The sequence below is a fragment of the Microcaecilia unicolor genome, unplaced genomic scaffold (assembly GCF_901765095.1).
Source record: "Microcaecilia unicolor unplaced genomic scaffold, aMicUni1.1, whole genome shotgun sequence".
NCBI classification, from domain to species: Eukaryota; Metazoa; Chordata; class Amphibia; order Gymnophiona; family Siphonopidae; genus Microcaecilia; species Microcaecilia unicolor.
The window spans coordinates 18469-43296 of record NW_021963680.1 but is presented as its reverse complement, the minus strand read 5'-3'; the positions used below and the strand labels follow the sequence as shown (position 1 = coordinate 43296).

At 43.5% G+C, this 24828-nt stretch overlaps 1 protein-coding gene across 1 annotated transcript in view; it reads left to right on the top strand.

Annotated features, from left to right (window-relative positions):
• Window positions 1-995: 995 nt before the first annotated feature.
• The window catches only part of LOC115459563 (Down syndrome cell adhesion molecule-like protein 1 homolog), a gene marked incomplete at its 3' end in the record, with an annotated part of 41144 nt that continues 17311 nt past the window's right edge, over window positions 996-24828 (top strand). The window contains 6 exon segments of the mRNA XM_030189375.1: window positions 996-1229; window positions 11568-11706; window positions 12033-12179; window positions 18361-18639; window positions 22544-22819; window positions 24147-24443. Coding sequence (XP_030045235.1) covers window positions 996-1229; window positions 11568-11706; window positions 12033-12179; window positions 18361-18639; window positions 22544-22819; window positions 24147-24443 — 1372 coding nt within the window.

The following is a 24828-nucleotide window of genomic DNA, read 5'->3' as shown; positions in this document are numbered from 1 at the left end:
ATTTCCTGGTGGCGGAGCTAACTGACATGTGCTGTGGAGCTCTCGTCTGGGTCGATAAATGTATGCAAATTTATCTCACGCATGTTCATTGTGAGTATCCTGAAACTCTGACTGGCTAGGTGTGTCCCAAGGACTGTATGGAGAACTCCTGGTCTAGAGATTTGTTTTGATAATGAGTAGTGGTCTGATATATGGATTGTCACTTGTATTTTATTTTTGTTACATGGCAGAGGTGGGCAACCTCAGTCCTCAAGGTCCACAATCCAATCAGGTTTTCAGAATTTCCCAAATGAATATGCACGAGATCTATTTGTATGCATTGCCTTCATTATATGCAAATACTACTACTACTACTAAACACTTCTAAAGTGCTACTAGGGTTACGCAGCGCTGTACAGTTAAACAAAGAAGGACAGTCCCTGCTCAAAGGAGCTTACAATCTAATAGGACAAAATGTGCAGATAGATCTAATGCTTATTTATTGTGGAGTGGAGGAGTAGCCTAATGGTTAGTGTAGAGGCCTGAGAACTAGGGGAACGGGTTCAATTCCTACTGCAACCATTGTGACTCTGGGCAAGTCACTTAATCCTCCATTACTCCAAGTAAAAAAAGAGTACCTGTATATTATGTGAAAATCATTTCTATTTAATTTGAGGCATAATGGCAATGAAGGAAGAAGAAAACCCAATCAGGTAAGAATGCTCAGTACCGCTACCAGCTTCATGCCGCCATCTTGACCACTCCCCCCAAACTGCTCCCTTGGCAGTTAAGACTTCATTTCCCCTCCAGAAGTTGATTGCAAGGTTTGCCACCAGGACCGATACTGGAAGTGTCTCTGCTGTTGCTCCAAGCAGAGGAGAACCTGGAGCCTTGGGACTCGATGTTACTCTCTCTTCCACCCCCCCCCCCCCCCCCCGGTTCTCAACCCGCCACCATGCCCAAACAACCCGACAACACTGCAGGGGCCTCGTACGGTGGTAGACACTGAATTGGAAATGGACAGAGGAGCTGGCATAAATGGAATCCTGGCTGTGAGATCTGCACAGAATGAGGGACCCATGAAGGTGATTCTTGGGAGCATTTGGGCTTCTGTTAAGGAGCTGGATTCTATAGTCACAAAATCTTTTCAAGACATTACCACCTTAGTGAGTACTGTTGATCACCCTATCAAAAAACTGGAAGGAATTAAGGTAGCATTTGTATCTGAAATAGCTACCCTCAAGGAACAGGTTAAGTCATTGCAAGAATTAACAGCAGTTATTGATAACTGCACTTTATAGAAGAGTTGAACAAATAAAGAATTACAATCGTATATTAAATGCTCATCTCCTGAACTTTCTTAAGTCTCTGGGAGTTTTACCTATGGGAGCCTTAAAGAAATATTTGATAGAGGTTTTGAAATTCTCTCCTGAAGCAATTCCTCCAGTAAATCAGATATATTCAATACTTCATTTTTTGCCTCCTGAGCTACAGTGCCTTGGGTCTCCTCTGAAGATTTTTTAGTAGGTATATTATATCTGAAACATTAGAGACCTCTTTATTTGAGAATTCTGAAAGAGCTACTTTAGTCTTGTTTGTATTTGAACAGGATATGAATGCAGTAATAAGACTTTTTTTTTTTTTCTTCAAAATTTGTGGGAAAAAGATTTGGATGTAGCCGATATAATAAGGCAAACTCAAGAAAGAAGACGTTTGTTTTTGTTATGAGACATGAAGTTGTAGCATTGGGTGTATCTTTTCTGTTAGCTTATCCTGGTAAATGCACAGTGAAACATTGGGATAAAATATGTATTTATTTCCCTGGAACAATTGAGAGCCTTTCTTGATATGAAGAAAATTGTGACTGGTGCTATCTAGCTTCTTTTGGTTGAGTTAGTAGGTCTACGGCGGGGGTAATAAGCTGCTAATGGCCTTTTTGCTGCATTTATTTTTCCTTTACTGGATCTCCTTATCCTCATGGACTGGACTCCCTTCTCTAATCATGGTTTAAGAAGGATTATGTATCTTTTTTTTCCTTTCCTCTTGTAAAAGTTTTTTTTTGTTGTTGTTTATTCTTTATTCTTATCCGTGTTCCCATTGGCAAGTGTTAACTTGTAAAAATATTTGTGAAATTATAAATAAAGAATTTTTATAAAAATCAAAGCACAAGGTGCCAGTAAAACAATGTGAAGAAGACTGTAATGCCCTTCTTGTCAAGTACCTGACTAATATCTGCCAGATACAAAAAGGACCTATGCCATGGATAACTTTAAAAGCTACAGGGAAAAAAAAGAGGCAAAGGAATCGACACAGTGGAAATGTCACACATGAAAGCAGCTCCAATCAGCAATAAAATGAATAAAAATTCACAGGCTTTATTGGTTACCCAAGAAGGCCGTGTTTCCAGATATATTCATCAGGGGTATGACTGTAATAGACAAGAGTAAAACAATAGAATGCTTAAATCAAACCACCCATGCAGAGAGATCAGGCTTAGTCTCTCCATGGTGGGAAGCATATGGAGCTCTGTTGCACTATGTGGTTTGCATATTTTTACTTGTTCTTGGTTTTAAGGCTGTGGAAATCTTTTGAACAAGAAACACTTGTACAGGGCAATTCTATGAACTGGTGTCCCAATGCCAAGCAGTTAACACCATTTCTGTAACAACATCTTGGAGCTAAGAGCCCATTATAAAACACTAGCATAAGCCAGCATTGGCGCATCCAAGTTTAGGTGTGCTTTCGTACCATGTCAATGGCAGGCATAAGTTGGCATACCTAAATGCACCAACTGAAGAGCGCAATTTATAGTATTTTGTAAAGTACACATGTAAGTAGGAACACACCTATGGCCCACCCATCCCTTGCAGTTAGGTGCTATGTCATGTAGGTGCTACCTTATAGAATAGCGCCTAATGCACATAGGGGCCGATATTCAAAGTGATTTAAGCGGGCAAGAACCTCTCCTACCCGCTTAAATTACCTGTCGCCACCCACAGACTGGGTGGTAAAGGAGGAGGGCACCACCCATGGTACCACAGTTCACCTCATACCACCAGTACAAGGAGAAGGATAATTGACCAAAGAAAGGGGGGGGATTGCAGTTAGCTTCTACCTGTCTGATCTGACTCAGCCCCCGGTCTCCCACAGCAACCAAACAACTGCCTGGCAAAAGATGAGAGTATATGGCCCTTGTTTAGGACAATTTTAAGTTTCAACAATTTTATTGATGACACAACGTAAGAACCAACCAATCAAATCAATAAACAGCAGCTTAGATCCAGCATATTGAATTTCAAACAAGTTACGGAGTTAGTCATCAAACATTTTTACAAAAATTCCTTCCCCCACCCAACCTCCAACCCACTCCTTTCATTTCCCTTTCACTATTAATACAGCAACTCTTATTCTAAACAAAAAAAATAGGGGGGGGGGGAGTGTGCACTACCCATCATACTCTCTGCATACAACCCGAGTCCCCTAAAACACCCCACCCCTTCTGAAAAGAGTCTCCTCCTCGCATCATCACCAAGGCACAGAAGTCAATTTGGATTGAGAATCAGGATCCTGGCTCTATGTGGCAAGGAACAAATGTACACATCTCACACTTCATGAAACACCTTCAGGCGTTTGGGGGAGCACCTGGTGTACTGACGCTCCAAAAGCATCAAAGCATGCATACGATATCTCCAAGTGTTTAGGACAATTTTAAACCAGGGTGCCGGGTTTGGTACCTACTTAATAGGCACTTATGGTTCTTTAGAAAGTACTGATGGAAGTAGCAGAAATCGTGTAATTGTGCACGCCTAGATTATTCAAGTAAGCACATAGATTAGACTGTTTTTATAATCTATACCTGTACTTGCAAACTTCACTCAAACTCCACCCCTGTTAATGCCTAAAGGCAAAGTACATGCCATCATGTCATCATACCTCACACTATGCTGATCAGTATGTTATGATTGTTATCAGACCACTTGTGCACATATGTGGGAGCGATTCTGTAACAGGGCACCTACAATTAGATACCAGAAAGCATACAGTAGGTGCCTTTTCTATAAAGGTGCCTACTTTTCTTTGTAGCAGGGGTGCTCAGTGTTGGTTCTCGAGGGCCGCAACCCAGTCGAGTTTCCAGGATTTCCCCCAATGAATATGCATGCGATCCATTTGCATGCACTGCCTCCATTGTTTGCAAATAGATCTCACAAATATTCATTGTGAAAATCCTGAAAACCCAAGTGGGTGCGGCCATCGAAGACTGACATTGAACACCCCTGCTTGATAGAATACTAGTTTAACCAGATATTAACATGTCTAACATTTAGACCCAAGCACATAGTCCAGGCATAAAGCTCATGTAAATGTGAGTGCCTAAGTGAAGAGAAGACATCAACGTAAACTTAGTATTCTGCCCTGCAATGGCAAAAGGAATCAAGTGCCTATTTTTTACTGAAGCATTCCTTCCTTTTGCTTATTGCAGGGCAGTATTCTATAAGTGTCCCGCCCATGCTCCCACTTTGCAAACTCCCTTGCAAATAAACACTATGTAAGTTACATGGAAGGGCATTTTCAATATGACGTCTAAGTCCGACTTTGGACGTTTTCCTCAAACATCCAGAATCCGAATAGCAAATATAGTGATTTTCAAAATAGCCACTTACTAGATGTTTTTTCTGCTTTTTGCGTTTATCTTTTTGGTCCATTAAAAAAAAAAGTCCAAGTGAAAAACACACAAAATCAATGTAGGATGTAGGAGGAGCCAGCATTCTTAGTAAACTGGCCACAAAGACATCCCAGCAGAGCTGTGAGGCACCCTAGGGGGCACTGCAGTGGACTTCACTTAAAAGCTCCCAGGTAGAAATCTCACCTTTATTCCCTTATAGTGTAAGGGGAGTCCTCCAAAACCCACCAAAAACCTACTGTACCCAACTGTATACCACTACAATAGCCCAGGTGTCATGTAGGTTTTTGGTGGGTTTTGGAGGGTTCACACTTTCCACCACAAGTGTAAGAATTAGAGTGGATTATTGGCCTGGGTCTCCTTCTCCACAAACCAGTACAGAAGTAAGGGTGGACCAAGAAATCTCATCAGCCGATAGTAGGTTGAAATAACTTTATTCAGCACCAGATATGTATGTGACCCGAAATGGGTCCATGCTTTGGGTAGTTTTGGGAACTACCGTCTGCTTCAGGGTCAAACACTTGTGATGAAAATCATAAAATGTAGGTGCAGAAGTAAAGGAAAATATCTTGTAAGATATCACTGCGATGCAGTGTAAACTTAGTGGCTGTTTCCGGTGACCCACATTAGTACATAAATATTGCCATACTGGGACAGGCCGAAGGTCCATCAAGCCCAGCATCCTGTTTCCAACAGTGGCCAATCCAGGTCACAAGTAGCTGGCAAGATCCCAAAAAAGTACACTACATTTTATCCCTTATCCTAGAAATAAACAGAGGAATTTTTCCAAGTCCATTTTAATAACGTTATGAACTTTCATTAGGAAACCATCCAAACCTTTTTTAAACCCCGCTAAGCTAACTGCTTTTGCTACATTCTCTGGCAACGAATTCCAGAGTTTAATGACACGTTGAGTGAAGAAACATTTTCTCCGATTCATTTTAAATTTACTACTTGTAGCTTCATTACATACCCACCCTAGTCCTAGTATTTTAGGATGTCTACCTGTTCCACTCCACTCATTATTTTATAGACCTCTACCCTAATCTGTTTTTCTCCAAGCTGAAGAGACCTAGCCACTTTAGCCTTTCCTCATAGGGAAATTGTCTCATCCCCTTTATCATTTTCATTGCCCTTCTCTGTACCTTTTCTAATTCCGCTTATAATTGAAAGAGAAAAACGCCTAGATTTCGACCCAAATCGGGAGATAGACGTTTATCTCCCAAAAACGAATAAATCGGTATAATGGAAAGGCGATTTGGACGTTTTCAACTGCACTCCATCGCAGAAGCGTACAAAGTTGACGGGGGCGTGTCGGAGGCGTGGCGAAGGTGGAACTGGGGCGTGGTTCGGCCGAGGAAGATGGGCCCTTTCGCCGATATGGAAAAAAGTATGCGTTTGTAGCTAGAATTTAGGGCACTTTTCCTGGACCCTGTTTTTTCATGAATAAGGCCCAAAAAGTGCCCTAATGACCAGATTACCCCCAGAGGGAATCGGGGATGACCTCCCCTGACTCCCCCAGTGGTCACTAACCCCCTCCCACCACAAAAATGATGTTTCACAACTTTTTATTTTCACCCTCAAATGTCATACCCACCTCCCTGGCAGCAGTATGCAGGTCCCTGGAGCAGTTGTTAGGGGGTGCAGTGGACTTCAGGCAGTGGGACCCAGGCCCATCCCCCCCTCCCTGTTACAATTGTGCTGCTTAATGCTTATTAGTCGTCCAACCCCCCAAACCCACTGTACCCACATGTAGGTGCCCCTCTTCACCCCTTAGGGCTATAATAATGGTGTAGACTTGTGGGCAGTGGGTTTTGAGGGGGATTTGGGGGCTCAACACACAGGGAAGGGTGCTATGCACCTGGAGCTCTTTTACCTTTTTTTTTGTTTTTGTAAAAGTGCCCCCTAGGGTGCCCGGTTGGTGTCCTGGCATGTGAGGGGGACCAGTGCACTATGAATCCTGGCCCCTCCCGAACAAATGCCTTGGATTATTCGTTTTTGAGCTGGGCGCTTTCATTTTCCATTATCACTGAAAAACAAAAACGCCCAGCTCACAGATTGTCGAATAAAACATGGACGTCTATTTTTTCGAAAATACGGTTCGTCCGCCCCTTCACGGACCCGTTCTCGGAGATAGACGTTTTCGTTCAATTATGCCCCTCCATATCTTTTTAAAGCGTGACCAGAATTGAACACAATATTCTAGGTTCGTCGCACCATGGAGCAATACAAAGGCATTATAACGTCCTCACTTTTGTTTTCCATTCCTTTCCTAATAATATCTAACATTCTATTTGCTTCTAAGACGCCGCAACACACTGAGCAGAGGGTTTCAACATATCAAAGATGACGCCTAGATCCCTTCTTGGTCTTGGTCGTGCCTAATGTGGAATCTTGCATTGCATAGCTATAATTCAGGTTCCTCTTTCCCTAATGCATTACTTTGCACTTACTCATATTAAACGTAATCTGCCATTTAGATGCCCAGTCTCCCAGTCTCTTAAGATCCTCTTGTAATTTTTCACAATCCTCTTGCGAATTAACAACTTTGAATAAATTTATGTTGTCAGCAAATTTAATTACTTCACTAGTTACTCCTATCTCTAGATCATTTATAAATACACCAGCACAGACCCCTGGGGAACCCTACTATCTACCCTTCTCCATTGAGAATACTGACCATTTAACCCTACTCTCTGTTTTCTATTTTTTAACCAGTTTTTATTCCACATAGAACCTATTTAGTATGAATCGGAGAAAATGTTTCTTTCACTCACGTGTAATTAAACTCTGGAATTCGTTGTCAGAGAATGTGGTAAAGGTGGTTAGCTTAGCAGATTTTAAAAAAGGTCTGGACAGCTTCCTAAAGGAAAGTTCACAGACCATTATTAAATTGACTTGGGGAAAATATACTGCTTATTTCTGGGATAAACAGTATAAAATGTATTTAACTTTTCAGGATCTTGCCAGGTATTTGTGACCTGAATTGGCCACTGTTGGAAACAGAATGCTGGGCATGATGGACTTTGGTCTGTCCCAGTGTGCAATACTTATGTACTACCTCATATCCTTTGACTGTCCAGTTTCCTCTGGAGTCTTTCAGTTGCATTGAATATCCAGGTTATTTTTGGCTGGTTTAAAGTAACCAGCTAAGTCGATAGTCAGACGTAGCCGGTTATTTTTAAACCAGCCAAAGATATCCCATGTTTTCTGCAGCCAAATATGGCTGCTAAGCCAGCTTTAAAAATCGACGGATAGCCGTTATATTGGGCGATATAGCTAGTCGCTAACCAGCGATATTCAGCTTCAGTGGATAGCCAGTTAAGCACTATTTAACCGGTCTGCAGCCATTCTGGCTGGTTAAATATTACTGAATATCAGGGGGGATAGTGGGCAACTCAAGAGGGGCATGGACATGTCGATAGCGTTCTGAAAAGTTGTTTGCGTCATTATAGAATAATGGGTCAGTGTGCCAGCATTTACACCAGGTTTCAACAGGCTTAAGTCTGGCGCCCAAAGTTAGGGCATGGGACTTGGCACTAAATGCTTTTCTATAAAGGGTATATGCCCATTTGCACTTAGCACCAATCTTTTCCAGCATCCATTTTTGAGCACCATTTATAGAATACAGCCCTTAGTTTGTGGAACTGCCCCCATAGTGTTACCCCACTCTCGGTTTGGTCTTCCGTCTTATTAATATTTTATTTGTTGATATCACAGTGTCACATTGATTATCCTCCTTTCAGTACGTTTCAGAGATACTGTTTGTGCCTACATCACTTCAAACCTGCTTTTTAAACTTCCACCATTTGCATACAGTCTCATAAATGTACTCTATTTTTATTCATGATTTGATTATTATTTCTAGCAGTTGATTTAGGTACTTTCGATTCATTCCCATTTACCTGCTTTTCTTTTAACTTCATCCAGGGTACCTCAGGTTTTCTCATCTTTTCTATTAGGATACTCTCATGTCCTCTGTTTTAACAGTATCATTTGCAGATACCTCACTCTGAACCATGCTGTCCTGACAGTTGCAGCTCTCCCCCATGATCTAGTTTCCTGACCGCTAGAGTCAGCAGTCTGATTCCAGTTGGTTAAGATGAAGCCCATCTTGTCAGAGCAGGATCTTCCTTTGCCAAAAAGGTTCCACAGTTCTTAATGACTCTAAATCACTCCCATCTACTCTCTCTGAGACCCTGGAGATTAATCTGCTCTTCAAGTATTTCTCTATAGGTTTTGGATTTCAGTCTCCCACTTAGAAACCCGAGTTTGGCCTTTTGTATGTCACTGGTACTCGCATGTAACTCCTCCCAAGTACTCTCTAAAATCCTAACTAGGTAATATGTGAGATCTTCTACCCTCATCCCAAGCAGGGGAATTACCAATTGATTCTCCTGGCCACAAGCTACCCAACTATCCACATTCTTCGTGATCAAATCACCAGTAACACCTGCAGTCCTATCTCTTCTTCACTTTCTCTCCTGCCAGCTGTCACTTACTATCTTTCATTTCATGTCATGAATTGATGCTGTAAGTGGAAAGGCTAAGTAGGGTGGTCAGTAAAAGGGATGGATCTCCTACATTCATAGAGGAGCAATTTAGAAGCAGAAACCAGTGGTAAGGAGTCAATTACTGATCTGTCTCACAATAAAAATAGCCATTATTATTATTATTACATTTGTACCCCGCGCTTTCCTTTCCCCACAACAAATATGCATGAGATAAATTTGCACATGCTAATATCTATCTCTTTCATATTCAGTGTGGTATCCAGAAACCCAGCCAGTAGGTTATGTTCCAAGGGCTGAGTTGAGAACCCCTTCTTTAGAGCAGACTGGAAACCATAACCAAAGCTATAGAGTAAGAGCAACTGGGATCTGAAAAGTTCAAGGGGAAATAAGGCAATTGATATGGAATAGCTCTCCTCTGATGAAGGTTTGAATGTGGTAATATTTCTCTTGAATTTACTCACGTTAGCAATCTGCTCATTTGAGCTCTGAAGTTACTTGACTGAATTTGGAATTAATGTTTGCACCATTCAAAGATAGGAAGCTTTTGAGTCTGTGCTTGAAGCAGGTAATGTGAGTGGATCTGGGAATGGTGGGATCTGGGACCGTCCCTCTTCTGACTTTCTGTTGCAGCAAAAATGATGTCCTGTCTCTATGGATGTTCCTTTTCAGGAGGGAACCTATATTCACAACCCATCTGTTTCAAAAATACACATACATATAAACCAACCAATTCACTTATTTTTATAATAATTTTTATATATGTACTCATCGAATTTTCAGGCGGAGACAGGCTTTAGCCCATTGATAAAATGTATTGAGTAGAATTACTTCCCCAGATAAATCCTAATCAATATATAATAGCCAACAGGTATAGTAAAAACCTGTGAAGGGAAGTTAGACCTCTGTCACCTTTGTCTAGAGGCTGAGGGAGGGTCACTTTGGTCCTCAGATTGCAGCTGCAACTGTTCTGTCAGTAGTTTGCCCTCTGCCTCCTCTTCCTGGTTTTCCTCTTCTCTCTTCAGCTTCCTTTCTCTGCAGCGTGACCAGAATTTTATTCTCCTCAGAGATGCAGAAGTGATGGTTCCAAAGCTTTCTTCCCCTCAAAATAATTATTGCTGATTTCTGCTGTTCTGTACTCCTCTTCTCCCCCACCCCCATTTCTTGGGGGCATCCTGCTGCAAGAAGGAATAACGATGCTAGTGAAAATATTGCTAGAATTAAACATGCACAAAATTGAGACCAATCAGCATCTCTGAACAGCATATGCAAAACACTACCATCCATTACCATAGAAACCCTCCCTACCCAGCCTACCCTCTGCAGTGTCCCAGCATAACCATGGTTTTCTGGGATCAGTACAGGTACAGACTTGCTCACCTGGTGGTGTCACCTTTCCAGCCATGTTCATTCATTTGAGTGTTTTGCTATGATTTGCATGTCTGTGTGTGTTTCTTGTATGCTATACAGCTGGATCTGAAACTTATAACTTAACATCATAATCTAAAACTTTGAACCACGAAAGTTCTGCTCCTGCCAGAACCTATTCCCCCCTCCTCCTCCCTCAGTGACATAGATAGGGAGGGATTCTATATATATGGCGACTAAAGTTGCATGCGCAAATTTGGCAGTGTGGCCATTCAGTGCAATTTAATTAACAAGCCAATCTGTGCTGATAATTGGGCGATAAAAATTAGACACTAATTAGAATTTCTAGTCTCAACATTCTTAGTGTATTCTGTAAAGTGCTACACATAAATTTTAAAGTGTGGCTCTCAAAAGGGGCATGGGCGGGCCGTAGGGGAGGGGTTCCTAAAAATTATGCACAATGTTATAGAATACGCCCGATCCATGCCTGTTAGGCATGGGCATTTACACAAGGTTTTAGTTGGTATAAATGGCCATGCCTACATTTTTTCAGTGCTATATACAGAATTCCCCTCTATAAAGAGCAATTCTATAACTAGGTGCCTCAGTCTAGGTGCCCCAATGCCATGCGCTTAGCACCTATTCTATAACGGCATCTTGGCACAAGATTCCATTATAGAATACTAGCATAAGGTTGGCATTGGTGTGTTCATTTGGAGGTGCACCATCTTAAGCCATGTCAAATGGCATACGTAAGTTGGCTTGGCACTCCTAGGTGTGTGTCTAACTGGGAGGCACTTCATTTCCTGCCCATGTGTCCACCCCCTTGCAGTTAGGCACTATGGCACTTAGGTGCTACCTTATGTAATAGCGTCACGTGCACATAAGCACCTGTCAAGTTGATGGCGCCTTTGATGCGTATATGTGGCAGCTACCTTTAGGCGCCAGTTCATAGAATTGTCCCATTTGTTCTCCTCTGCAGAGTTGGCACTTACAATGTTGAATGAAGACATTTTGTCCAATTGTAGGAAGAGAGCAGCATGCAGCACCTTAGAACAGATCCCTTAGCATACGTGAAATGTATGGCTCCAGTTTTCCGAAATAAAGATACAAGTCAAGCATTTGGCAGGACTAGATCAGGCTGCTCTGGGGAACTGAAGGCAGCTGGTAACGCTATAATCCTTGTTGTGCAAAGTGGTATAAGAAGTAAATAAATAAAATCAAATACCCTCACTTTATTTTAAGGAGAGGAAAATGTCTTCTAGCAATCTCTCGATAGTTGTTCCTTTACATCAAGTCTGCAAGGTAAATGTGAAATAAATGTTTCCCAGGGTGCTGGAATCAAGAAAACTCTTTTCTTGATGTGTCTACATTCTCTGGGGCTGTACACAAAGAGGATATTTCTGGCACTTTGCTCTACAAAGTTTGTTTCCATTTTCTGTGTCACAGCCTCCCAGCTAATGAGAGTCTCTCGTTTCATCTTCTTTTTCCAGAAAACAGATTTTTTATTACCTTTTCTGGAGGGTTGTACATCCTGGACGTGCAGAAAGAAGATGCCTTGTCTACATATCGATGTATCACCAAACACAAGTACAGTGGGGAGACACGGCAGAGTAATGGAGCCCGGCTCTCGGTGTCAGGTGAGAACGCCACCACTAGAATACATTAGGCTTCAAATGCCCTGAAATCTGTCAACTTGAGGAGGGCATTTCTGCTATTAATGAGACATTCTGGTGTATCATGAGCTTCGGCTTTGCTTCATCATTTGATAGTACAAGAAATGGGGTGTCGGAGAAGCCAGACCCAGCCATAAGTTTCTAAAAATGGGGTCACTACGTACCTGTGTAAAGGCTGTGACCAGCACAGCAAGAATGAAGATGGTTGACCAACATATCATTATTATTAGCATTTGTATAGCGTTACCAGACGCACGCAGCGCTGAACACCTGACACAAAGAGACAGTCCCTGCTCAAAAGAGCTTACAATCTAAATAATACAGACAGACAAGACAGTTACGGGTGAGGGAAGTAATGGGTGAGAAGGAAGGAAGGGACAAGGGAGGACAATTGAATAGTGGCTAGGAGCTAAAAGCAGCCGTGAAAAGGTGGGTTTTCAGCATAGATTTGAAAACAGGTAGAGATGGAGCCAGACGTATAGGTCCAGGAAGTCTAAACCCTTCTGTGTCCACTGTAACGTGCAATTTTGGAAGGGGCAGCTAGAGGGTTAAATCCTCCACAGCCTCCAGACCTGCTCTGTCTAGACATTCTCTCTTGTTGCTGTAATACCATATAGTTTATGTGCCTTTACTCTTTTCCTTCCAACCAAGGATCCTCCATTCTTATCTAAGCTTTTCTTAAATTCAGTTACTGTTGTGGCCTCCTGTTCTAGAAGTTCATTTCCACTGGAAAAGGGCTTCTGTGTTGCACAGACACTTTTCTGTTCAACATGTTTGGCCTGGAGAAGAGATGTTGCAGAACCTCCAAGGTAAGCCAGGCTTGTCTATATTAATTCCTCAGGGTCACAAACAGGCCAGATTTTCAGAATACCCCTAATGAATATGCATCAGAGAAAGTTGTATACAATAGGGGCAGGCTTGAAATCTCTGTGCCTGGGACAAGTTTCAAACAAAGTCTTTCACTTTTTAAACTGTTTAAAGAACCCACAGACTTTGAAAAGACTGGCAGTCTGAAAATTGCCCCATCAGTGCCTGGGACCTGATGGTTGTACTGCCCTGGCATGGGCAGTAGCCCCTGACCATCTTCTCTTTTCCTTCTGCTGCAGTGCCTGTGGAATTATCCTGTTGTTCAGGCCTGGGACACAATGATTTACACATTCCAGCTCTTGACTACTGACAAGGATCCTACAATTTGAAAATGGGTGTGTTTATTGATGTGGGCTTCAGGTTGAATAAGACGCTGTGTATGTTGCTTTCTCCAGATATTGAAGTTCAGTAATCCAGTCCCCTTTGGAAGGGTGGGAGAGGGCAAACTTGCTCCGGCCCACCTTTGAATGTGATGAGCTCAATGCTATTGCCTCTCCCTGATAGAAGTGGCAGAATTGTCATGGCCAACACCACAGTACCTACTGGGGCTTGTGAGAGGATGGCAGAAAAGGTTGAGCAGCGACAGTTAAGAATGTGCAGGCAAAAATATTTCATTGGGTAGATATTCATCCCATGGCAATCAGCAATTTTTGTTTTCTTTTTGGCTGCCACTGGTGTTCTCCCCAGATATTCAATGCTGGGCCATGTCCAGGCACCGTCACTGAATATGTGGCTGGCTATCCTTGGTTAAGTGCAATATTCAGCATTGAACCACCTAAGCGAAACTTGATAAAGATAGGACTGTATTTTGCAGTTCAATTTGTCCGATTAACTTAGGGTGTTAAGCGCCAACTCCGCCCTTGGACCACCCACAAAATAGCCGGTTAAGTGCCACTGAATATCAGTGGATAGTCCTGCACAAGTGATTTAACCCAGTGTTTCCCAAGTCCGGTCCTGAAGTACCACTTGCCAGTCAGGTTTTCAGGATATCCACAATGAATATATATGAAAGAGATTTGCATATAATGGATGCAGTGTATGCAAATCAAGTTTATGCATATTCATTGTAGATATCCTGAAAATCTGGCTGGCAAGGGTACTCCAGGACCGGACTGGGAAACACTGATTTAATCGACCAGAATCCTCTGTTGGGCAGATAAATCACTTTGAATATTGACTCCATTTTGATTAGTTTCCCATGTCATTTGTGGGTTTTTTTGTTTTGTCTTGCTTTTATTTTTGCTTTGGGCCAATTTCATCCATAGTATGCACTATTGCACAATACATTGCACTATATACAGCCTTTGATCACTTCAATGAGCACCTGTTGAGTACTGTTCTTCACTAGATGTTTATGAAAGCACGAGATCCTACTCCAGTAAATATTATGGAGTGATAGTACTATAAATGCCCCCCCCCCCCCAAATGAAAAACAAATTTCAGATGTTTTCATGTTTTGGGTTAAGAACAATCCAGCCTATATGCAGCCCACAGCAGTCAGCATTGCAGGCAGAATTAAACCCAGATATTCAATGGCAGGGGCCATGTCCGATCACCAGCATTGAAATATGGGGTCTAATTATTTAGGTGCTGGCCACCAGGTCTTATGCAGGTCCTGGCTGATATTCAACCGGGACCCACATAAGACATTTATCCTGGTTCAAGCTGAATATCGTCTGCCCACATCTCTACCCATCCCTTTTGCAATCCTCCTTCCCACTCCCAGATCATCATACTCCCCCTTAACATCCCACCTCCCACCACCAGACCTTGGCTATTCCCCCCTTCCGATCTTCCCTCTACTCTCCCCTGAGAGAATACCAGAAGGTCTGACCTGGCCACCCCAGTAGACTCCCCTGGGCCCACCTTTTGCTGGTCCCTGGTGGTCTAGGGGGAAACGGGCAGGAGAGATGCCTATGCTCCTGAAAATGGCTGCCGCAAGCCAGCAGCCTTGCAGTGTATCACTCCTGCCCATTTCTCCCTAAACCACCAGGAACTAGCAGAGGTAGGCCTAGGGGAATGTACAGGATGGTTGGACTTAGGCTTCTTGGTATTTTTTTTCAAGGGAGAGAGGCACAGCAACACGTGTACCACGACCCAGAGGTTAACCTGGCCCTGGTCAATATTCAGACCTTAAGATAGCCTCCTAAATTTGTGCCCTATTTTCAGTCAAATTTAGGATTCATCTTAATTTAGGAGATTAAGGGCCTAATGTTCAGCTTTTTTTGCTGCCTCTGGCTTTATCCCTGGATATTCAATACCAGGCTATGTCTGGTCATATGCAGTTGGATAAAACTTATCCCGTGAAGTGCGATATTTAGCACTTAACCACATAAGGCAAACCACATAAAAGTAGGACTGTTTTATGCAAGTCCTATTATGTAGTCTCTTTATACGGTTAAGCGGTAAACATCAGCACTGTAAGGTCTCCACCACCAGGAGACTCTTGGAAAAGTCTCCTGCACCGGGAGACTCTTGAGTCCCTCGGCCCTTTAGCTGAGCTGCATGCTGTAATCCACTGCTAAAGAGCACACGGCAATCCACAAGGTCATATCATTATACTTTATTGTAATCCCTTTGTGTCAACTGCTCCTCCAAAGGTAGTTCCCACAACAGCATTTCTCAAGAAGCATAGCAGTTCAACAGCATAGTATTTAAAAAAAAAACCCAAAAGGTTCCAAAATCTCAGCAGTTCATTAAAGCAGTTATGCAAAGCAATCTTCAAGCAAGGTAGGTCAAAAAGGGCTCAAACTCCCAGCAGTTCAGGAATGCAAAGTAATTCTCCAAACACGGTAGCTCCAGAAAGGGTTCAAACCCTCCCCAGCAGTTCATGTCAGCAGTTAGGCAAACAATTCCCCAAACACAGCAGTTCAGAAAGGGTTCAAACTCCCAGCAGTTCATGTATAGCAGTTATGCAAAGTAATTCTCCAAACACAGTAGATCAAAAAGGGTTCAAACTCCCCAGTTCACGTAAGCAGTTATGCAAAACAATTCCCCAAACCAGCAGTTCAGAAAGGGTTCAAACTCCCAGCGTCATGTATAGCAGTTATGCCAAAAACCACCACTCCTCCTCTCAAAAGAAATCATCCTAGGGAGAGTGGCAAGGGTCCCTCCCCAACCAGGCCAGCATTATACCCTGACCACCACCCAATGACCCTTCCATGGTAAACCTGTTCTCTCAGCTCCCCTCGTGGGATAGCCACCTTTTCCCTTCTTCTACCAGGCTCTCCTCCAAGCAGCCTCTGCTGTTTCACCTCCTTTCCTTCCAGTTTAGTCAGAGCATCTCCATCAGCTCCTCTTGCTCTAGTTCTTCCTCCTTTTCTTCCCCTTGCCTGTCCATAGGTTCCTCCCCACCCCATTGCTCAGCTGCTCTCCATTTACTTGATTGGGCAGGTTCAGAACTCCTTCCCTCATCCTGGCTCTCTGGGACAGGTTTTTTCAACTCCCTTCTCTTGCCCTTCTCCTGACCTCTCTGGGGTCTGTTGGGAATTGAAGTCCCTGTTTCTACCATGGGACCTACTCAGGGGCTGCTGGGAATTGTAGTCTTTTCCTTTTCTCCAATCCCCCAGGGGAAAAGGCTCCTTCCTTTCTCTACCCAGTCTCCCTCCCTCTCGAGCCTCCTTGTTCCTCCATGTGCCTTCATTCTCCCTCTCACCCTCATATTCCTCACAGCACTTAACCGCGTAACTGCTGACTCTGCCCCCGGACCACTCACAATATAGCCAGTTACAGCATAGGCACCAACCGGGTATATTTGGCTAAATGCCACTGAATGTCCACAGTGAATCTCAGACAAGTGGCTTAAACAGCCAGTGGTTTAAATCACTTTGAATATCAACAACTAAGAGTTACATGGTTGATATTCAAAGCACATAACTCCTGGCTGGTTAAAAAACCTTCTGTTCAGGGCTAACTGCTGATTTTCAACAGTGCTTAACTGGTTAGTGCAACTGAAAAAATAACTGGTTAGCACTGAAATGGCTAATTTGGGGGCGTTCCAGCAGACGAGTTGGCACTTAGCTGGTTAAATGCTGATATTCCAGAACTGCATAAAAGTCAGTCCTATCTTTATGCGATAACCCGTAGTCAGTTAAGTGGTGAATATTGCACTTAACCAACTATGTGTTAGGTGGCTCCAGAAACCTGGAAATTCAATGCTGCTGCCCAGACGTGGCCTGGCATTGAATTTCCAGGTTTAACGCCGGTTGTAGTCAGCAAGACACTGATCACTTCCAGTTTGTCTAGGTTTATGAGCCTAATTTATAAGTCTATTGCTGAAAATCAATACTAAGGGGCCGAAATTCAGACCACAGGAGTTAGACCAGCTAACTCTCGCAGTCGGCACTGAGCCCATATATCTAATGTCAGGCCGTTTCTGGTGGCTGGCATTGAATACTGGTTTTTTTTTTGGCCAGTTTAAAGATAACCGGCCAAGTCAATATTCAGAGTTAGCTGGTTATCTTTAAACCAACCAACATGCGGCCAAATATGGCCACTAAACCGGTTTTAAAAAATCAGTGAATAGACAGTTATTTTGGTTGCTATAACCGGCTATCTGCTAGCTTCTAACTGGGGATATTCAGTGGGGGATAGCTGGTTATCCCCACTGAATATTGGCAGATAGCCAGTTAAGCACTATTTAATCAGTCTGCAGTTGTTCTGTCTGGTTAAATAATGCTGAATATTGGGGGGGGGGGGGGGGGGGGATTTCCTAACTTCTTTTCTCTGACCTAAATCCACTCCTGTTACCACCCACTTTTTATGCTCCTAAATTTAAGAGTTTAGTGACATTTTGAGTAAACATTTATGCACTCAGCCCTAGTAAATTTTAAAAGATGCCAATTTATGGCTATAACTCTCAAAGTTAGGAACATAAATCCTTTGAATATTGGGCCCAATAAAACAACATGAGAAATGTCATTAGTATGGCCCAAGTAATTTCAAACAAATACACATCCCTAGTGACAACATGAAGAACTTCAATCAGAAGACAGTAGGGTACTGGAGCTAGATTACTAGAATGGTAATTCCATGCTGTGATGTGCCATATTCAAAGCTTTACCAATACCGCACAATTGTGTTTCCATAAGAATACTGTACAGTGTGCCAGATTCAGAGCATGGGGAAGAAGAACTGTGAATTCAGTCTTCGCTGCTGGAGACTGTTAATTGTGTTCATCAGTGTTGTTGCTTTTAACATGATTGCTTAGTGCATACCGAATGTATTTAGTACTGTACAGAGACACTTAATAGATCACTCTATTTCTGCTTTGCTTCAGACCCCACTGAGTCCAGTCCCACCATCCTTGATGGCTTCCAGAGCCAGGAAGTGAAGGTAGGGCTGACAGTAGAGCTTCCATGCATTGCATCTGGGTATCCAAACCTGGCCAGCCGCTGGATTAAGGATGGCCGACCTGTGCCCACAGACAGCAGGTGGACAAAGCAAAGCACTGGACTGACAATCACCGAACTGCGTGTCGAGGACAGTGGCACCTATATCTGTGAGGTCACCAACAACTTCGGGTTAGCAGAGGCCACTGGCGCACTCACCGTCATTGGTAAGAATTCATAGGCACCGTCGTGGTCGCAGGGGTTATTCTTAGAAGCCTGCTGATCTCTAGATCTTATCTCCACTGACTGGAATCAGCCTCTCCTAACCTAAATGATACTCCATACAGGAACCCTGAAGAATTAACAGTAGAAACAGAGAAAAGAAGCCTTCCTAACCTCTGGTGGCTGGTATTCAAATCACTCTCCGAAGATATTCAGACCGTATAGAGATGGAGGTGGACTGAATATCTGTCCGGCTGCTCTGCCACTATCTGTATCGGGCTGGGGCAGGAACCATAAATTATTTGTACAACAGCAGTATTCAGCTATTGTGCAGATGGCCTGTGGGTTTTACTGTTGGTCTTCTGAATAACACTGAATTCACCCCTCCATTTTAGCCATTAAGTAAACTGATAGACGCAAATGTTTGCTTCTTTACACTATGATGTGTGCTTCAGCATCTGACGGAATAATGTCATCCCCAAAGAAAATCCTTAACAGCCCAGTGTTCTGCAACTAGTTTAAGCAGAAAACAGTGTGCAGAGGGAAATGTCCCAGTTACCTGCTGGAACGGTGACACATATCCTATCTTCAGAGCGAGGACAAGTACATCCAGGGCAGGGCATGAGAGGGAGGGATATGTGCCATGAAATTTCTCCCTAATGAGTGAGTGGGTCCAGTTTCCTGGAATAAATTACCAGGGTATTTGCAGGAAGAAAGATCTATAGTTCAGTTTAAGCGCCTTTTTTATTCTGGCTTTTGGCAGGAACTGATAAGTTTTGGAGGGTTTTGGTGTTTGAAATATATGACCTGTTAAGAATGTGCCTTCCTATTTTTATTCTAGTTCTGCTTTTAACTAAGTTTATAATTTATTTAATTTTATTGTGCCACCTTACATAGTTCAAATATCAAAGCGGTTTACAATACTTCAATAAAAAAAAATACACAATGTCAGACCAAGGAGCGTGAATGGATGATAGTGAAGGAGGGTATTACCTGCTGCTTTCTTATGTACTGGCATGTGTCTGTAGCAGGAGTTCTCGGCCTGGTCCTCGGGATACACCTAGCCAGTCAGGTTTTCAGGATACCCACAATGAATACGCATGAGATACATCTGCATGCACTACCTTCTTTGTATAGAAATCTATCTCATGCGTATTCATTGTGAATGTGCCGAGATACCAGGTTAAGAACCCTTGTACTTGTAGTGAGGGGATTGCTAAAGAGGAAATAGCATGCAGTATATATTCATCGGGAACCAGGGAGGATTTATGGGGCACACCTAGACCGCACAAGACACTCTCATACAGCTGAGAAACTGCTCTGACCAATGACGGTCTCTCAGATAGCCATGGGGCACAACAGCTAGAATAGTGTTGCCAGCAAGTGGGCTAAACTGGAGAAGGAAGTGTGCATGAAGACTCTGATCCATCCCCTTCCCCCGCCTTTTCATTGCCCCTATAATCAAGAGTATGCATCCACTTTCTTAACTCATTCAGCTGTGTAAGCAGATGGAAGGACCCTGACTACCTGGAAATGGGAGGGTTCACTTGGAGAACAAACCATAGTAACCTTCTTTTTTTTCCCCCTACCCACCTTATCCCTAGGGTCCTGTCATTTTCTGTTAAATTAAGCACAGGTGAGGCTGATTTTTCTAAAGACTGGCTGGCTACTGAAAAATGACCAGATAAACGTGCCAAGGTACTTAAATTTAGCTGCTTAAAAAGTAAGCCAAGCAGGGGTGAGTGGGGGAGTTTACGATTTAGTAGGTTAGCACTGATTAGGAAATTAAAATTAGGCAAATGAATTGCAGGCTTAAGTCTGACTAGTCAAACTGTAGCTGGCTCAATTTAGGAACATTTTAGCCAATCCCTGGATGGTTAGTTTTATCTAAAACTCATTTAAAGATATTGGGTTAAAACGAACCAATTGCCTTTTGCTCAGCAGTTTTTATGGTTTATTAAACTTAATATACCGCCCTTCTTAGCAGTAAAACAAGGCGGGTGTACATAGTAAAATCAGGAGGAAGAAAGATGCTTCAATTCAATGATAGGACAGAGAAACATAAGTAGAGCGGAGCATTCATCTAAGAGCATAGAGGAAAGAAAGACTAAAATGGTCAAATCAAGGCCTCTGTTCTCTGTGTGCTGTATCATCATTCCAAACACTGATTCGCTGTTATTGAATTCTTTACTCTAATGCTTGCATCATTTGTTATTTACAGCAAAACTCTTGGCGATTCCCTCCTTTCATCACATTTTCCTAATATGCATAGAGACTCTCCCCCCAATATACAGCTGGAGGCGGACAGCGTGGTTTTTTTGTCTGCCGCCAGTACTAAAACCGGATATTCAGTGCTGGTCCCTATCCAGGCTTCGGCATTGAATAACCTTTTTTTTTTTTTTTTGATAGCTGGCTAGCACATGACCTGTTAAGTTAATATTCAGACTTAACCAGTGCATGTTTTCCAGCGAAAAAGGTGCCGGTACTAAAATGCCAGGCCACCCTTCATGGGTGAGATGATCACTGAGGGACCCACCCCACAATAGCAAGGCACCTTGCAACCAGTCACAGAATCTATGACAAGGCAGAATTGTTGTGTAGAGCCTGAGATATTTATTTATTTATTTTTATTTATTTATTTATTGCGTTTGTATCCCACATTTTCCCACCTATTTGCAGGCTCAATATAGCTTACAGAGATTTGTTATGACATGTTCATTCCAGGATGTCAGATACAATTAGTATCTGTACACTTACAATTAGTAATGTACAGAGATAAAGTAAGGGAAAAGAGAAGGAAGGTGTTAAGCAGGTAGTGTAGAAGGTGGGCTTTAATAACTGGGTGGGTTGGTGAAGTAGTTTTGTAAAGTTATGGGTTCTCTTTGTAGGCCTTGTTGAAGAGGGGTGTCTTCAGAGATTTGTGAAAGTTAGTTATTTCGTCAATGGATTTCAGGGCTGTAGGTAATGCATTCCACAGCTGCGTGCTCATGTAGGAGAAGGAGGTGGAGTGTGTCAGCTTGTATTTTAGTCCTTTACAGCTGGAGAAGTGTAGATTGAGAAATTTGCGGGCTGATCTTTCATTAAAACTTAGGGACCATGGGTCAATTTTAGCAGACAATAGAAAAGGTGCAGGTACTCAGTACCCCCTCAAAAAAAACCCTGGACTTAACTGACCGTGGGTTGGTGAATAAAGATAGGACAGCTATTATGTTTTTTTTTTTTAATCCAGTAAACCTGGTTGGTTGCGTCTGAATATTGGGACAAACCAGACTCCGCCTCCAGAACGCCCCTGATATAGCCAGCTTGAAGTTCGGTTCTAAACGGTCATTTTTAGTGCCACTAACCAGTTAAGAACTGCTGAAAATGACCTGATAGCTGCGAACAAGTGAGTTAACTAGTCGGTGGCTGTTCCCAGCTGGTTAACTCACTTTGAATATTGGCTGGCCTGTATTTAATGTTCTGGTCCTTCCCTATGGAACACCCTTCCGTCCTATCTCCATATGATATCCTTCCATCAGTAATTTTAAGACCTCCCTCAAAACCTATTGCTTTCATAAGCTTTCAATAGGATTCCCTCCTCTCTTAGCTGTTAAACGTCGAGGTGGAGAAGCCGCCGGTGCTTCAGACCAGCATGAGTCTTTTTCCCCCTGCCTTTCCCCATTAATTGAACTCTAATCTTTATTTTCTTTTTCTGCTATTACTACTTTTTTGCCCCTCATTGTATAACTTACATTTTATTATTTGTTATGTAAACCACCCAGATGGATAGACTTGAAGGTGGTTTAGCAAATGAACTTGGAGCTTGGCTGGTCATGGCCTAGTATAGTCGGCATTTCTGCTATGCTTCTCAGTAGCTGGCAGGAAGAGAAATGGATTAAAATTTTCATTTTTCCTTTTTTTTATGGAAAGATCCTCTGCATGTCACCCTCACACCAAAGAAGCTGAAGACAGGGATTGGCAGCACAGTGATCCTGTCCTGTACCATCACTGGCTCACCAGAATATACCATTCGTTGGTATCGGAACACAGAGCCGGTAGTGCCGGATGGCTACATCTCTATTCAGGGGGCCAGCAACAAGACCCTGCTAATTACTGCTGCACAGAAAAGCCATTCTGGTGCCTATCAGTGCTTCGCCACTCGGAAGTCACAGACTGAACAGGACTTCTCCATCATAGTACTAGAGGGTGAGTGGGTACCTGTGAGTGTCCTCACCAGGGGCATAGCTACGGGGGCCACGGGGGCCTGGGCCCCTACAAATTTCATCCGGCCCCCTGGTTTGGCTGGTGGGGTCCCCAACTCCCGCCAGCTGAAGCCTTCTTGAGCACCAGTCTCCAGCGCAGCCGCGTTTGCCCTGCTCTTCTTTCTTCTTACTCCTCTGTGCACACTAATGCTCTTTTGCTCCTCCTGTGCACGCTGATGCTCCTTATGTGAAACTGAGAAGAAGCGTCAGCATGCACAGGAGGAGCAAGAAGAAAGAAGAGCAGGGCAGCGAACGCGGCTACGTCGGAGACCGGTGCTGAAGAAGGCTTCGGCTGGCAGGGGTTGGGGACCCGCCATCAAAGGTATTTGTTTTTGCAGGGGGAGCAACGAGGTGGTTGAGGGGAAGCAGCAAGGAGGTGGGGGAGCGAGGAGGCGAGGTGAGGCGTGGCAGTGGGGGGGGGGGGCGGTGGGGCAGCACTCAAAATGTACCACGAACCTTGGGCTCTGGCCCCCTCCCACCGTTAGGTCTGGCTATGCCCCTGGTCCTCACATCTCTGCTTGATCAACCTTTTCCTAAAAGTTGTTCTGGAATCAGAGCCCTATAGTAAAATGGCACTATAGTGAATGCAAGTCCCTTGGGAGTCAGGTTACAGCGGACTTCTCTCAGAGGGCTTTGCTGCAAGGCCTCACTGACAGTGGTGCAACTTCTTTACACACGGTAGCAAGTTCTGATCCATGTTTCATGATAGCATGTTGCTCCCTTTGGAAGAAAACCAAAGGGAGCAATAAGAACAGAGAGTCCCCTTTGGTGTACATTACACTACACTGCCGAAAATGGAGTGACAGTGCAGACTGAAAGCAGCTGCCTCACATCTGGATCACTCCAAGCCAAGCCAGTTAAAATTCTATCTCCTTCAGACTCGGTCAAGATGCTGAGGGGGAGATTAGTCCTGCTTCACCTTCCATCCAGGACTTCCAGAACTGAGACAATGTTGAGAAGCATCATAACAGGGTAAAGTCCAAAAAATAGCATATTGGAAAGCAAGGGAGAGAGAGGAAGTCTTGCAAGCATGATCCCATTTATCTGTGCTGGGGAGCAGGCAATGTTTTTTTAGTTGATCTGAGTGCCTCCACCTTTCTGCCCTACTCTATGTATATGTCCAGAAGAGCAGACAGTGTTAATGCATGAATCCCTATATGCCCCAAACTTCCTTCTGCCCCCACCCCCAGCCTAGAGTACACATGCTAGCAATACTGAAGTGACTGACTGTTTTTATCTGTTCTCCCATTTCCTCACCTCCATCCCTACAGATGGCACTCCCCGCATCATTTCCTCCTTTAGTGAGAAGGTGGTAAATCCCGGAGAGGAGTTCTCCCTGATGTGCGCAGCCAAAGGTGCTCCTCCTCCAACCATCACCTGGACCCTGGATGAAGAGCCAACGCAGAGAGACAGTGGGCACCGGAACAGTCAGTACACCACATCCGATGGCACCACCATCAGCCACATGAACGTTAGCAGCCCTCAAATCCGGGATGGAGGGGTATACCGCTGTGCTGCCAGGAATTCTGTTGGAAGTGCCGAATACCAAGCCCGAATAAACGTAAGAGGTGCCTGTCCTACTTTTAAATATCAGAGGAGGGGTCAATTCATTTCCTTTCTTGTAAAACTCCTGCTTCCCTATCTCCTAGTCCCCCCTTCCCCCCATTCCCTCTTGTCTGTCTGTTCCTGATCTTTTAAGTAAGATCATATCTAGGCCTCCTGGAGTAGAAATCATCAAGCATAGACTGAGAGAACCCCTTTCCCTGTATCTGACACTGGTACACACTGGGGAGCCCCTCTCCCTGTGCCAAACGTTGGTTTGGACTGATACTAAAACCTGCTGCTCAGAGTTTAAATAAAAGATGCAGTGAGTTTTGAGCAGCAGAGACTAGTCTGTGACTGATCTTGGGGTGATGGGGTCAAAGGATGTCTGACTCAGTAGGGTTCAGACAG